Source organism: Eubalaena glacialis, chromosome 16 (genome assembly GCF_028564815.1).
Source record: "Eubalaena glacialis isolate mEubGla1 chromosome 16, mEubGla1.1.hap2.+ XY, whole genome shotgun sequence".
Classification (NCBI taxonomy): Eukaryota; Metazoa; Chordata; class Mammalia; order Artiodactyla; family Balaenidae; genus Eubalaena; species Eubalaena glacialis.
Genome location: NC_083731.1, coordinates 90,497,287 through 90,512,660, shown reverse-complemented (window position 1 = coordinate 90,512,660; position 15,374 = coordinate 90,497,287). Strand labels below are relative to the sequence as shown.

The 15,374-nt window shown below is 51.6% G+C and overlaps 1 protein-coding gene across 1 annotated transcript in view; it reads left to right on the top strand.

The window, feature by feature from the left end:
* The first annotated feature begins 2,214 nt into the window (after positions 1-2,214).
* Positions 2,215-15,374, top strand: part of ATP12A (ATPase H+/K+ transporting non-gastric alpha2 subunit) — a 29,190-nt gene continuing 16,030 nt past the window's right edge. Inside the window, exons 1-11 of the mRNA XM_061171190.1 lie at positions 2,215-2,289; positions 2,822-2,974; positions 6,138-6,197; positions 6,958-7,161; positions 7,925-8,038; positions 8,988-9,122; positions 9,249-9,366; positions 9,628-9,896; positions 11,057-11,255; positions 11,391-11,500; positions 13,101-13,235. Coding sequence (XP_061027173.1) covers positions 2,281-2,289; positions 2,822-2,974; positions 6,138-6,197; positions 6,958-7,161; positions 7,925-8,038; positions 8,988-9,122; positions 9,249-9,366; positions 9,628-9,896; positions 11,057-11,255; positions 11,391-11,500; positions 13,101-13,235 — 1,506 coding nt within the window. The 5' untranslated portion in view covers positions 2,215-2,280. The remainder of the gene's footprint in view (positions 2,290-2,821; positions 2,975-6,137; positions 6,198-6,957; positions 7,162-7,924; positions 8,039-8,987; positions 9,123-9,248; positions 9,367-9,627; positions 9,897-11,056; positions 11,256-11,390; positions 11,501-13,100; positions 13,236-15,374) is intronic.

The following is a 15,374-nucleotide window of genomic DNA, read 5'->3' as shown; positions in this document are numbered from 1 at the left end:
GAAGGGAATCTTCCTCATCCCATTGTCGCCTGGATCCTCTTCCTCCACCTCGGGAGCCAGAGGGCGATGTCCATCCCCCAGGACTGCAGCAGGAGGGGCCTCTCTGGGACCAGGAGTAACTGACACACACAGGCCCACCTGCCTCTCTCCCACCTCTCGTGGAGGCTGCTAAGGGAGAGAAAAATTCTGGATAACTAATTCTAAGTAATGAGATCTTCCCATCTTTAAACTCCTAAAGCACTTAGAACCTATACCATTTAGTGCTAAATTCTGTTATTTCTGGGATCACTTACAATCGTTTATTTGTTAAGTTTGGGTCTTCAACTCAAGTGTAACTTCCTCCAGGGCAGAGAATAACACAATTTTAGGACCATTTCTCCCAACCACCCCCTATGTCTAGTGCAATTTCAAATACGTTAAGCGCATTAACTGATTCAAATGAGCTAGGAATAGTTACATATATTATGACAGCCTGTCCCAATATGTAATATCTGTCACTCAGAAAAGTCCTAGAAGAGATCCAGCATGGATGTGCTTCAAAGACAGGAGAACCCAGCTTCAGTAGAAGCTGCTATTGCAGGCTCGGGCTGAGAAGGTGTCCCAGGCTGTACCTTGGCCTTTCCAGCCAGCCCAGGAGAGGTCACCAGAACTGGGTGGAAGTCAGGGTCGATAGGCCCTGGGGCCTGAGAGAGGTGAGTCTGCGTCTCTCTCAGGTGAGGACTACTCCAGGTGCCTGCATCACACACACCCGGAGGCCATTTCCTCACGGGACTCTGGGGCAAGGTGACTGGCAACGGCGAAGCAGTACCTCTGGAGTTAGGGTGGGTGTGGGGCAGTGGCAAAGGTCACACCCAGGACACCTGACGGCATCAGAGGCTGCCACAGGGGCCACAGCAGCAGTGGCTGAGACAGACATCTGGCGGAAGCCGGGATCTCTGCGGGACCATACAGTGTAGGACAGGGTTCTCTGTCGTGCAGCTGGTAGAACTGAGATCTTTTCCAAACTTGACACCAACAAGATTAACAGCAATCTTCTCCGAGGGGGTTGCTTCCACTTATTATTTATTTATTTATTTGTTTGCTTATTTGGCTGCGCGGGGTCTTCGTTGCCGCACGCGGGGTCTTCGTTGCCGCGAGCGAGATTTTCATTGCAGCATGCGGGATCTTTTTAGTTGCGGCATGCGGGCTCTTAGTTGCGGCGTGCATGTGGGATCTAGTTCCCTGACCAGGGATGGAACCCGGCCCGCCTGCACTGGGAGTGCGGAGTCTTAACCACTGGACCACCGGGGAAGTCCCCAACTTACTCATTTTTAAACCTGCGCCATCTCCTCTCCCCACCTCCCTCTCTCCTGGCCCCCTCATCAAGTCACGGGTTTGCTCTGGAAGAGTGCACTCCACTGGAGCCCAGGGGCCTCTCCCTAGGCGTCCTCTACTCCGCGTGTCCCAGAACATGCAGCAGGAGCAGCCCCTGTGTGCCTGCAGGACCCCTTCTCCCGGGTTCCCAGCAAAGTGGGAACAAGTTTCATACCAAGTTTGCATCTCCTTACACAGACCTCCCCAGCAGTACGCTGCTGCTTGAGCTGCAACGCTGGAGAACCTGTGATGTGTATCTGTAACCAGATGTCGCCGGAGTCTTCCCGTCCCTTAGGACTCAGTGACTCACTGCTGTTGCCCTGCTGCACGGGGGCGGGGGGAATGGGGGGTTGGGGGTGGGATCTGAGTTCAAACTCTGCCCTTTTGGGAAGAAGGGAAGGGGGGTGATGGCGACTGTGGGGCAGCCCTTGCGGAGGAGGGGAGGCTCCGTCCCCACGGGGCGCCTCGTCCGGAGCCCTCGGGCCTCACAGTGCCTCCATCCCCGTCTGGACCCTGCAGAGGAACGGGGCTGCCCCTCGGAGGGTCTCCAGGTTATCCCCCGGTTCGCTCTGACCCCATACCGCGCCCTGAAGCCGATTCTCCGATCGTCCGGGGCTTCTTACTGCCGGGACACCGGGAGCTGCAATCCCCACCGGCGAGCAATTAGATTTCAGAGAGACTGGCGGGCGGGGGCTCTCCCCGGGGCGGGGCGCACGGCAGGTCGGGGCGCGGAACCGCACTGCCCACCGGGCCCACGCTCGCCGGGCGCGCAGCCCGCTGGAGGGGCGGGGCGGGCCGGGCCGCACATTTAAGGCCGCACCGCCGCCCGAGCCGGACAGGCAGGCGCTCGGCTGCCGCAGGAGCGAGGAGCGCGGAGCGCGCCGCCGGCCTCGGCCCCCACCCGCCCCCGGGGCCCCCGCCCGCGCCATGAGGCCGGTGCGCGCAGCCGGGGCGCGAACGCGCGGGGCGGGAGGAGAGGGCGGGCGGGCTCTGCGCGGCTCCCTCCGCTGCGCGGAGACCCAGGGCTGCCGGCGTGAAGACGCGACGCCAGACGCGAGGCAGGGGCCGCGGGGGTCCTGATTCGCAGGCGGCGCGGGGCTGGGGACTCCACCGGGGCGCTGTGGCCCGGAAGCCGCCCCCGCCTCTGAGGCCCAGGAGTTCAGTGGGCGCCCCCGCCGAGGAACGGCGCGCTGGCGTGTCCCGTGGGGACCAGGCACGAGGGAGGCCCTGCCCTCCTGGGGGACCTTACTTGCCCAGCCCTGCGCGCGCCCAGCCAGCCCCACACACCGCAGCAGAGGAGGGAGGCGGCGCGGGGGGCGCTGCTCGCGGGGCGGGGAGGGAGCAGCTCCCGGGAGGAGCGGCCGGAGGGAGGGCGGCGCGTCTTCCCTGCAGGTCCCGCCGGGGAGGCCTCAGCTCCGCTTCGGAGACCCCACCTCGGGCCAGCACCGCACCTCTGCTTCTCTTTCAGAAAACAGAAATTTACTCTGTGGAGCTCAGTGGAACCGGAGACATTGGGAAAACGGACAAGGGGGATGGCGAGAAGTACGGGGGCCTGAAAAAGAACTGCTTGGAACGCAAAAAACATCAGCCGAAAGAGGAGCTTAAGAAAGAACTCGATCTGGTCAGTTGAGCCAAACGTGTGCCCCTGGGCACTGCCCTCCCCGCTGCGAGCTCGCCCCTATAACCCACCTCCCACAGAAGAAAATTCGTCTCAAGAATTTGAAAAGCCCTGAGACTTGTTTCCTTGTTTTTTAAAAAAATGGTGTGATAATATCTGCCCGGGGGTCAGGCCTCTGAAAGCTCCGTGCATTCAGGCTGTAGGCGCGCCCAGGTGGGACTCACTCAGAGCGGAGTCTCTGATTCCAGTCTCCACCGGCATGGATGGCCCAGACCGCTCTCCTTCCTGGCGGCGTCGCTGAGATGATTTAAGCAGCCAGCTGCCACATTCTAGCTGATAAGATTGAACTATTTGAGGCAGAACCACCCAGGAGGAAAACCAAAAGCCCTACGCTTGCTAGGTTCCTGGGTATATTTGCCCCATCAGAAAGAATTTCAGCGGTAAGAGAGTTGGGCTTGGCTTCAGACAACCTGAGGCTCAGCTGAGGTCCAGTTCTCCGTGGCTGGTCTGTGACTGGGAGCAAACTACTCAGCTTCGCTGAAGCTCCATTTTCTTTACGTAAAATAGGAAATAAACAATTTTTGTGGGTCTGTCAGGGGAAAAGTGAGAAAAGAATGAGAGTGTTCTTAATGGAAGTGTTTTGTGGACGTGCAACCCTGTTTCTAGTAAAGCTGGCTGCCCTGGAAAAGAGCTGCCCTAGAACTGAAATGTGACACTGCATCTCAGGAATGCCAAAGGGGAAACTTCTACCGTGAGTTTGAGATTATGCTAGATTGTCCCGGCGCTTCACTGCAGACCTTAAAGCTGTGATTCTTTGAGCAGCTGGTAGTAGTGTGTGCTCATGAGTGCTATTGAGCCAGTTGTTAAACACGCAGGAATTCGGCAAGCTGACTGATACTGTATTAGTAGCGTGAAGCGTGACTGGGGTGAGAAATCAGTAAATGCTACAAATCGGAGCTCTTTATTTATTTTTCCTGGAGAGCTCATTAAACAGCACACACCACTAGGCATTTGTCCATGTATCTTCTGATGACACTTAAGACCACATCCCTGGAACTGGACTGACCTGAATTGAAATCCCAGTTTGACTGAAATTCACTTCCCTGTTTTGAAAAATTGGAATTTAAAATGGTACCTACCTCTTGGAGTTGTTAAGAGGGTTACAGAGAAAGCAGGAGAAAGACTGAGATAGTCATTCTTATTTCTTACGTATCTCTAGCAGTTAGGGGTGAAGACATAACTAGTCTTACTTGAAATTGCTAATCATAACATGAATATATATCCATTGTATCATATGCCTATAAATTACAATGAGAACCTCCCTTGAGATTGGACCATTTTGTGAAGATGTATAATACAGAAAAATAATTTCCATAGTATTGGCCAAAGTGTTCCCTTGCTTCCTTGCTGAGATACATCTTTCTTTCCCTCTTTTTTCACAACCTTCTCACAAGAATCCTATAATTTGTGACTGCGTACTTGGATGCCCTTGCATCCCGACCCCTCCAGCAAGTTAGAACCTTGATGAGAACTATAGCATCCCTGGCTTCTGAAGACCCAGGCGGATAGTGACTCAGGCCTGAGCCACCTGTTCCAGCAAAGTTCACTCCACGCACTCTGCCCTGCTGTCATCCCCAGAGCTGGGCTAGCAGGAGAGGATAGTGCAGTACAGCCCCTTAAAGTCTGAGGTCCATCCATGAAACCAATGGCTCTAATCATCCTTTAACTTTTCTCTGCCCAGGACTTGGTGTACTGTGCACAAAACTGTGTCTTAATCCTTTGACTCCCCAGCAATATCATATTCAGTTGATATTGGTACAATGAACGAATGAGCGAGGCAGATCTGGCTGAGGAGAGAGCAAAAAGTCTCTTTTGTACCATGAAACTTTTTTGCATATACTTGAGAAAAGAGATGGTTCTGGTACCAGTCACAGTATAAATTTTTGTTTCAGACAATCAGAGTTTTAGAATCCTGAATGTTGGGTTTTCTAGGTGGGGTGAGGAAGACTTAGCCCTGGGTTTTCTGCCACAGGGTTTTCTTTGGCCCAGAGATTCTCAAAGGGAGAGGAGAGGGGGACTTTGCTCCCCAGGGAACATTCAGCAATGTCTGGAGACATTTATGGTTATCACTTCTTAAGGGAGGGCGCTGGTGGCTAGAAGCCTCTACAACAGAGTTATTGGCCCAAAATGTCAATAATGCCAAGGTTGAGAAACTCTGCTTTAGCCTAATGATTCTGTGGCAAAATTAGCAAGTGTGGGCCACCCCCCCCCCCCGGCCCCGGTATTTATTTGGCAGGTTTTTATTTTTTATTTTTTTTAATTTATTTATTATTTATTTATTATTTATTTTTGGCTCTGTTGGGTCTTCGTTTCTGTGCGAGGGCTTTCGGCAAGTGGGGGCCACTCTTCATCGCGATGCATAGGCCTTTTCACTATCGCGGCCTCTCTTGTTGCGGAGCACAGGCTCCAGATGCGCAGGCTCAGTAGTTGTGGCTCACGGGCCTAGTTGCTCCGCGGCATGTGGGATCGTCCCAGACCAGGGCTCGAACCCATGTCCCCTGCATTGGCAGGCAGATTCTCAACCACTGCGCCACTAGGGAAGCCACTTGGCAGGTTTTTAATCTGAGGGCTTCTCTGACAGTGAACTGAGTCTCAAGTACTGGAATAAGGAAAGGCATGCTTCTCTCTACCAGACCGCCTGCCCAGTGAGGGCTGCATGGGTAACAGCTGTCAGGACATGAAGTGGTTCGGCACTGCTCATAGCCCTCCACTGATCCCACAGTTCAGGTCTGAGTTAAGTGTCCAGATCACTGGTGCCTGGACAACAGGTGTGCTAGGATTTGCATGTGCTGGAGACCAGACTGAGGTGAAATGCATTGCTTTGCTCAGAAAAACTAAGGACAGCTACTTTGTGGTAAATGGCAAGTTAAGTCTGAACTATTCAGGGATGGCCAGAAAATCCCCTGGCCAGTGACCGCTCCTGCAGCGAGGTTCTCTTCTCTCACTGCAGTAGCCCCTGGGACAAAGGTTCCTTCTTTTCATCCCACACTCCCTGGCCCCTCTGCCTTCCTCAGTGCTACTCCCAGCTTTCATGGGCTTGTCAAGGCTTAGGGTTTGAGTCTCAGAATTATCTAATTCACTCTGTTCTTCTTTTCATGGGCTTCAGGATGACCACAAACTCAGCAATGAGGAATTGGAAACAAAATATGGTACAAACATCATTACGGTAAGTCATCAGAGAACCAGTGACAGGGGAGAGAATCCTGGGACTGTGCTCAGGGTTTGTGGAAAAGAATGAGTGACCTAAAGCTGCAACTTTGAGAATGCCAGCCCCCCACATGCCCACCATGCGAGACAGGGCTGGTTCCCCTCAGGAGCTGGCCCGTCTGAACCACAGCTCTGGCCAAGCCCTCTGCTGAGCTGTGCGCTTGGTCACAGACAGTGACCCCAGGAAGGTTTGGATGCTTCCTCGTTGTCACGGTCAGGGGTTGCTTTTAAACCCAGTGCCCAGGACGTATTAGGGTCTTATCAAGGCCTCCTCCGGAAAGGGACAAGGCTGCAGGGCACACCATGTGCCTCATAAAATCTCCCACCGCAGAAGTAGGGCTTCCTTCTGTGAATTCAAATCTCAAATCTCAAAAGTTTTGGTGTCTTAACATCAGGAGATTTGAGTACACCTGTTCAAGTCAACAAGAACACCTGCGGTGTGAGGAGCAGGCGATGCCTGGGTTTCAGGAGTTAGCAGTGGGCGGGGGAGGCAGGCGTGTAGGAAAGCACGCAGCAGCCACGCTGCTCCCCGAGGCGGCATGTGAGAGGCCGAAGGGCACGCTGAGGGAATGGCGGAGTCTGACAAGCGAGGCTCCCTGCGTGACGCAGTGATTGAGTTGGGACATAGTAACCCCTACCCACCCTCTGCAGAAATGTGACATCCAACCCAAGGGGGGAGAAACGTCTGATTTCTGTTTCTTTTGGCTCTGCTTTCTCAGGGTCTCTCCAGCACCCAGGCTGCTGAGCTCCTGGCTCGGGATGGGCCCAACACCCTGACCCCCCCCAAGGAAACCCCAGAGATTATCAAGTTCCTCAAGCAGATGGTGGGGGGGTTCTCCATCCTCCTGTGGATAGGAGCCATCCTGTGCTGGATCGCATATGGGATTCAGTACTCCAACGATAAGTCCTCCTCCCTGGACAGCGTAAGGCCCTGGGGCTCCTCCTGGGTTTGCTGGTAACGGGGCGGGGGGCGGTGAGGGGTCAGCACCGTAACACAAGGGCAGAGCATTGGGCTGGGGTCAGGGGTCCACCACTGATCAGTCACCACATGAGTTTGAGAAAGTCAGTCATTTTCCCAAGTGTAAAACAAATTATATCTGACTTTCTGGTGTCTCAGAGGCAGTATGAGCATGAATTTTTCAGAGAGAGAGAGAAACACAAAAGTTCCTACGTGGGAAAAAAAATCGATATCCACGTGAAGTGTTTTTGGGCTTTTTCTCCTCAAAGCTAATTCTCTCCCTTTACTGTGGAGAGCTTCTGTGCCTGCTGATAACGGAGGACTGAAACACAAAACTGTATTGGCCGACATGATGCTGAGAGAAGGAAGCCAGATGCGAAAGGCCGCATACTGTACGATTCCATTGATGTGAAATGTTCAGAGCAGACCCGCCCTGGATTCAGAAAGCAGATCAGTCAGTGGCTGCCAGGCCTGGGCTGGCGTGGGGAATGATAGCCAGTGGGCTCAAGGGGACTTATGGGATGATGGATTGTGCTGATTGTTGCACAACTGTGTACATTATTAACGATCACTTAATTATATACTTCAAATGGGTAAATTGTGTGGCCTGCACATCACACCAGGACACTACTGCCATCTCTCTCACTGGCCGTGGAGCACCCTGGCCCTAGGATCTGGCCCATTCCTGACACTTGTTTTTCTGATTGATGCCTGTCCTTCTCACCCAGGTGTACCTGGGCTCCGTGCTTGCCCTGGTCGTTGTTTTAACCGGGGTCTTTGCCTATTACCAAGAGGCGAAAAGCACCAACATCATGGCCAGCTTCCACCAGATGATTCCACAGGTGGGTGCGGCACCCTCCGTGGTGTCTGCGAGACTTGAGATAAGCGAGCATCAGGCTGGGGGAGTGGAGGAGCTTGGAGGCCTGGGCCCCCTCCCTGCTGTCTGCAAAGTCTTGGGCAAGTGACCTAATCTCTGTGGAGCCCCTGTCTCCTCCCAGGGTTTTGAGATGATCAATGAGATAAGATGGAGAAAAGTGCTTAGTCGAGAGCGAAGTGGGGCAGGAACATGAGTCGTTGCACAGCCTCTCCTGTGGCTGCTCCTCAGCGCTGGTGAACTGTTTAGACAAAAGCAGTCCAGGTGGTTCTGAGCGTGAACCAAGGAGGCCGACCTATGATTCTTTAACTGTCACCCTCTTTACTCCCATTTCTGAGCCTCCCCGCATGTTGCCCCAAAGTGCTCTCAGTATGGGAGGCCCCCCATCCCTCCGCCCACAGGAACCCGGGAGAGGTCCTCTAGGGAGGCTGCGCACTGCTGTCGGCATGGCAGGAAAACAGCAGCCTCGCTGGTCTGCAGAGCTGCTGGACAGAGGGGACTCTGGGTGGGATCCTTTGTGCTCAGAAGTGGAGACCCTTCTCTCACTCCATTAAAGTTTTCCCGACCTGAGCAAGATGATTAAACCCTTTGGCTCAACCTTCAGGAGTCTTCCTGGACCTCCCAGCAGGATCGTTCATCCTTCATGGTCTCCCTTTCCGCCAGGCCCAGGGCTGTCGCTTTGCTGGACCCTCCCATGGCAGAATTTTCTGGGTCGAAGAATATCTCCATGAGCTCCTACTCAAGAAAAAATAGTCTTAGGGTCTTAAGGCTCCAAGTGAAAGTCTTTGTTTCATTTTCTGCTATTCTGACAGCTGTGGATCCTAGCGCCTCCCTTCCTGAGGTTTGGGGAGGGTGCAGGAGGGCCAGCATCATTCCAGGAGGGAATCTGAGGCCTGGGTCATGATTTTCTTTCACAGCAAGCGCTTGTCATTCGAGATTCAGAGAAGAAGACAGTTCCTGCAGACCAGCTGGTGGTGGGGGATATAGTGGAGATTAAAGGAGGAGACCGGATCCCTGCGGACATCAGGTTGCTGTCTGCTCAGGGGTGTAAGGTGAGTGTCACAGGCACCCCGAGGATCGTGCTCGTGACCAGCTGGCTTGCTGTGGTCTTTCCAGGTCTCGGTGTAACTGGGGAAGGGACAAGGTGCCTGATCCTGAGCTTGTTTCAAAACTTCTAGGTAGATAACTCATCTCTCACTGGGGAGTCTGAGCCCCAGCCCCGCTCCTGTGAGTTTACCCATGACAACCCCCTGGAGACAAAGAATATCAGCTTCTTCTCCACAACCTGTCTGGAAGGTAAGTCCAGCTGCTTGCGGGACCGCATGTTCCACTCATAGCACTTCTCCGTCTTCAGGCTTTGTTTTTCTCTCTTTACCATCACTTGCTGCAAAGGCTTCTCCAAGAGAAAACGAGGAATTGAAGAACCTAGAGAGCTGGTGTTTGGCCTTAGTAATGTCATGTGCTGACTGGCCACGTAAGCCACCAAAGAGAGGTCCGTGAGGCTGTGGTCCCTCCTAGCTGAGGACCCCCGGAATAAAATGTCTGCTCCACCTGTAGGCACAGCGACGGGCATGGTCATCAACACGGGCGACCGCACCATCATTGGGCAGATCGCCTCGCTGGCTTCGGGGGTCCAGAACTCGAAGACGCCCATTGGCATCGAGATCGAGCACTTCGTTCACATCGTGGCAGGAGTGGCGGTCTCCATCGGCGTCCTTTTCTTCATCATCGCGGTGTCCATGAAGTATTATGTCCTGGACTCCATCATCTTCCTCATTGGCATCATTGTGGCCAATGTGCCTGAGGGTCTCCTGGCCACTGTCACTGTGAGTCCGCGCTACTAGTGGTCGCACCCTGACCCTGCTAACGTGCCGTTTTGCTGTGCTGGGTGGGCGCCCACCACGGCTGGGTCTGCGCCGTCAGGGGCGACCGTGGTACGTTCTGAACAGACTGTTTCTTAGAGGGACAAAAAGAATTGTGGTTTGTTAATATTTGAACGCATTGTCCTTGAAAACTTATATTTTCATTTTCAGGAGATCTGTCTGCAAATCCCTTAAGATCTAGATAAGACAGTCTTGAACCACCATTTACGGATTTTCTAGAAGCCGGATACCTTCCCCCACATTTCCACTGTTCTTAAAAGGAAAACAAACAAACAAACAAACTCCTTTGAAAGTTTCTACAGCTGAGGGACTTGAGCACACTTTTTACCTCGCTTCTCTTCCCTCTCAGACTCCCACGGACACACACAAATGCCTTCTGTGTGTTCCTGCAGAGCAGTTCAGCCCTTTCCTGTGCTTACGTCCAGGTTCAGCTTTGGTTCTCCCTGCTTAGCCCACCCTTGAACAAAGCCTTCTCTGCGGTGCGAGCCCCACAGCTGGGGAAGAGGGCTTCGTATCTTCAGTCCTGTGTGAAGGTGGCCTGGTGCCATCCTGAGCAAAGACAGAAGTTTTTGATTCCAGGTCTCCTCTGACTCCAGCAGAGAGTAATTTGACAGAATTGGAGGCAAACAGAACCCTTTGAGATCTGCAGGGTTCAAAGAGAGCGAAGAATGTTTAAATATGGAGCTCTTAAAGTGAAACAAATGCTTCTTGATTCCCCAAAGCAACAAGGTAGTCCTTTGGGACAAGCCCTTTGGCAAATAGCGGCCAAAGTCCGTCTTACGCGTTCTTGCTTGTGAATGACAGCCAAGGCCCCCTTTGTAATTACACATGACTTGCCTGGCTCTGCGACCTGTGGGTGCCTTAGGATCATTTTCCTCAAGGGGCAAAGGGACAAAAGAGTGTTCCACATTTAATAGAAGAAAGGACTGTGGCATATCCATGTATAGGGCTTTGTATGCTTTCTCAGTCACTGGGGCTGATGCAGGTTTACTGCATCTGTAACCATACCTGACACTAGTCCAGCTCTACCTGTTTCTACATTATTGAACCCGAGTTCAAAAGGGTGGTTTTTCTCCAGGCTTCTCCCTCTCTCCTCCGTCTAGGTGGCTCTGTCACTGACAGCAAAACGAATGGCCAAGAAGAACTGCCTGGTGAAGGGCCTAGAGGCAGTGGAGACCCTTGGCTCCACCTCCATCATCTGCTCAGACAAGACGGGGACCCTGACCCAGAACAGAATGACCGTGGCCCATCTGTGGTTCGACAACCAGGTCTTCGTGGCGGACACTAGTGAAGACCATTCGAGTGAGTCTTCGGGCGCATCCAGCCTGGCCCTGCACTGCGGACTCAGCAGCGGGGCTGGTCTGCAGCCTTGGGGTGAATAGTGCTGTTCGTGGGTGCGAGCCCAGCACCCTTGGCATCCACTGTTCTTCTTTCCAGATCAAGTCTTTGATCAAAGCTCTGCAACCTGGGCCTCCCTGTCAAAGATCATAACACTGTGTAACCGCGCTGAGTTCAGACCAGGACAGGAGAGCGTCCCCATCATGAAGGTGAAGGCCCTGCGCACGGTCTCAGTTGCAGCCAGAGCCAAGGCACTTTCTCTCTTCTGATTTGGTGCTTGACTTAATCTCTCCAGCTGAGTAGGGTTGATACTGTAAGAGCAAGTCTAATCACAAGACCTGTAGAAAATTTTTTTCGCTGTAACTAGCTTCGAGAAATCTAAAAGTTCTCAGAATATTCACTTGGGCCTTTTGAAAATTCTGTCTCTTTCCAGAAAATGAATGTGCCTTTAAGTTACTTTCCTAACTTCTTTACCAGCTAAGAAGATATAATCAAAGGTTCCTTATTACATAAATGCCATTCACTGATGGTTAAAATGTAATCGGCTAGAAATAGAAGGAGGGGTCTTAGAGCGTATTCCTCTGGGCTGCGTGGAGCTCTTGTATAATTGCAATATACGAAACTTCTCTCTCTCCTCCCCGCCTTTCCTCCCTCTCCCTCTCAGGAGTCACTGAATCTGTGTTCTCCTGGCTTTTCTGTTTGCTATCTGTTTCCTTCATTGACTCTTACTTATATTTTTTGTTCGCTTTTCTTTATCAGCCAGCTCATTAATTGGCCAGTCACTTCTCTGTATCTTTCAAGTCCTTATCTCCAGTTCTAATTTCTCACCCAAACTCCATGCATCTCCAGCTAGCTGTGTGTTTCCACTTAGAGGTTTTGCATGCTAGACACTCAACAAATTATGCTTGTCACCTTCCACCTGTACCCAAACTTGCTCCAAATTAATATCCCAAATTTTCTATTTTTCTATGCCATAACCATTTTACTTGTCATCCTTTTGGAAGTCATCTTTAACTTTCTCCTTCCCAAATATCTAGTGAGTCACCAAGGCCTATTACTCTTGTTTCAGAATATCTAACTTTACGTTTCTGTTATCACTAATACCTTGCATTGGAACAATTGTACCAACCTCTTAATTGGCCTCCATGATTCTGGTTTATCCCTCCCCTGTCTTTCTTGCATGCCACTAATTTTCCTTAAATACTTCATTAGTTAGATGGACTACTTCATCTAACTTCGCTCAAAAATTTTCCATGCGTCTCTATTTTCTGCTTCTCGAGTGTAGGTCTCAGCTTGCCTTTTGGGGTTCTTTACATCTGCCACATCCGATAGAGTTTCCCCACCACGTGCCTTCCTTCACGACTTTCTGGTTTCTAGAAGGCTTTCTTCTGCTCCTCTCTCTGTAGGTAACCCACCTGTCTTTCTTTCTCTTTTTTTTTTTTTTTTTTTTTTTTGCGGCTTGCGGGATCTTAGTTCCCCAACCAGGGATTGAACCCGGGCCCTGGCAGTGAAAGCGCTGAGTCCTAACCACTGGACCGCCAGGGACGTCTCCCCACCTGTCTTTCAAGATCTAGTTCATAAGTGCTTTTTTCATGGAAACGTCCTGCTCTCAGAGCTCTCACTTTTCTGAACTCCCCTAATGCCAGCAGGTGGCGCCCTGCAGTTAACAGTCCTAAGTCAGTCACCAATTGTGGGGTAACTGTTTTCTCTCTCCAGTAGACAGGAAGCTTAGGTTACGTGATGGTTCGTTGCAAGTGATCAGAGAACAACCAGATTATGTGCTGCAACTATTTATCTCTTGATTCGCAGAAAGCTGTGGTTGGAGACGCCTCAGAAACTGCTCTTTTGAAGTTCTCGGAGGTCATCTTGGGTAACGTGATGGAAATTAGGAAAAGAAACCGCAAAGTAGCAGAAATACCTTTTAACTCGACCAACAAATTTCAGGTGAGTGTTTCGTCGCAGCTGAATCTTTATCATCACTAGAACAGCATTTCCACCTGTGTAAGTATCCTTTGGTTAATATGTATTGTGAATGACACTTGACTTCAAAAATAGTCCTCAGAGATGCAGGGCCTGGACGTCTGGTAAACCCAGAACAGGTTTCCCTGAAGTAAGTACAGAAAAAGAATGGTGAAGGTCCTGCCGTTCCCACGCGTGATCTGTCTGTGTGACGTGCACACTCACACGCGCACAGACGCACCAGCACCCGCACTGGGTAACTTCGGCCAAGGACGGGCAGCGGCCACATCCCAAAGGACGAGAGAAGGGTGGGGCGTGGGGAGAAGCAGCGCTGCCCCTTGTCTGTGTCAGGCACTTTACGTGCTTTGTCTCATTTAATCCTCATGATAAGCCTGTGAGGTGGGACCAAGTAACCCCAACTGAAGGGTGAGGAAACAGGCCTTAGAAAGCGCTGAGGTGACAGAGTCACACAAGCATCTAAGTGGCACAAGCAGTTTTCACACCTCTGACTCCTGAGTCTGTGCTTTTTCTACCACAACACAGAGTCTGGGCAGTTCAGTTCAGGCCATGTTGGTAAGCCTTGCCCTTCGTGAAGACCACCGAGCACCAGCCACACTGCTTTCCCGTTCTGCCCCACAGGCAGTGCATAGGCATCTCCTCTCCCCCGTGGCTCAGGAAGAGAAGGGCGATCCTTGCCTAGTTGTCACCCCTCATGCCAGGGGTGCCCAGCAGTCAAGTTAGGACAAAAGACAGTTTCTAGCCCAAGGTGCTGGCACAGGTGGGATTCCCTGTAGACTCCAAAGCTGAGAGTGGGGCATCGTGACTTGGTCTTTGCATAACAGTAAATTATATAAATAGGATAACCATGTTTGTGTACAAGTTTCTGGTGATTACCCACACATTTTCTTTTTTTTTTTTTATTAATTAATTTATTTATTTTTGGCTGCGTTGGGTCTTTGTTGCTGCTCACGGGCTTTCTCTAGTTGCAGCGAGCGGGGGCTACTCTATGTTGTGGTGCGCGGGCTTCTCATTGTGGTGGCTTCTCTTGTTGCGGAGCACGGGCTCTAGGTGCGCGGGCTTCAGTAGTTGTGGCTCGCGGGCTCAGTAGTTGTGGCTCGCGGGCTCTAGAGTGCAGGCTCAGTAGTTGTGGCCCACGGGCTTAGTTGCTCCGTGGCATGTGGGATCTCCCCGGACCAGGGCTCGAACCCACATCCCCTGCATTGGCAGGTGGATTCTTAACCACTGAGCCACCAGGGAAGTCCCACCCACCCACACATTTTCTTTGGAAGGAATTTAGGACTGGAAAATAACTGTGGAGCAAACATCTTTGTGGATGATTGACCAGTAAAAAATCATGGTTAGCAAAACAGACAACTAAAAAAATGTATGATGTAAAATGTAGAGGAAATCTGATCTCTGTTCAAAACATAGTGAAAATAGAATGAGTAGCAATTCTAAAATAATCATTGTAACAATAGCTATCATGTGCTAATTTCCACACTTCTCACAACAATTCTGTTAGGCAGTAGAGAAGGAGGAAACAGGACACAGCCAGCAAGGGCCAGAGCCAGGACTCAGGCAGACCCGGGGGACCATGCTCTTAGGACTAGGCAGGATGGCCTTCCAACCGTGACCGAGACTCAGAGTCGCCCCGGGGCTCCGTCTCCTCCAGGGAAGGCTTCCTCGTCGTGTGAGATGTGAGGAAAAGCGGGTTCTGTGAGGCCTCGTGTGCAGAATGTTGAGGGAGAAGTGGGCTCCCAGAGTTGGTCTAGAAAGGAGAGGGTCCTTCAGGAGAGGCCACAGAGCCTCTGGGATGCTATTAGTGCCATTTTATATCCACGCACGAGCAACACTCAGCACTAAGCAAGGTGGCCGGGGGTCATGACCTTGGAGGGTCTCTGGGGCATCGTTCAACCCAAGGAAACAAAGTGGACAGTCTTAGAATAGCAGTTCCCCAAACTGAGACTGGTCCATTAAAATATTTTCCATAGTTTATGGCAAATTGGAAAATTAGGACAATATTTTATAAAATTTTATATGGAGATGAAAGTATTGAATTTAGAAGATTATCCTTTATGTACTGCATGGTTAGGGCAGGGACTCTGGGGCCTGCTGGCCAGAATT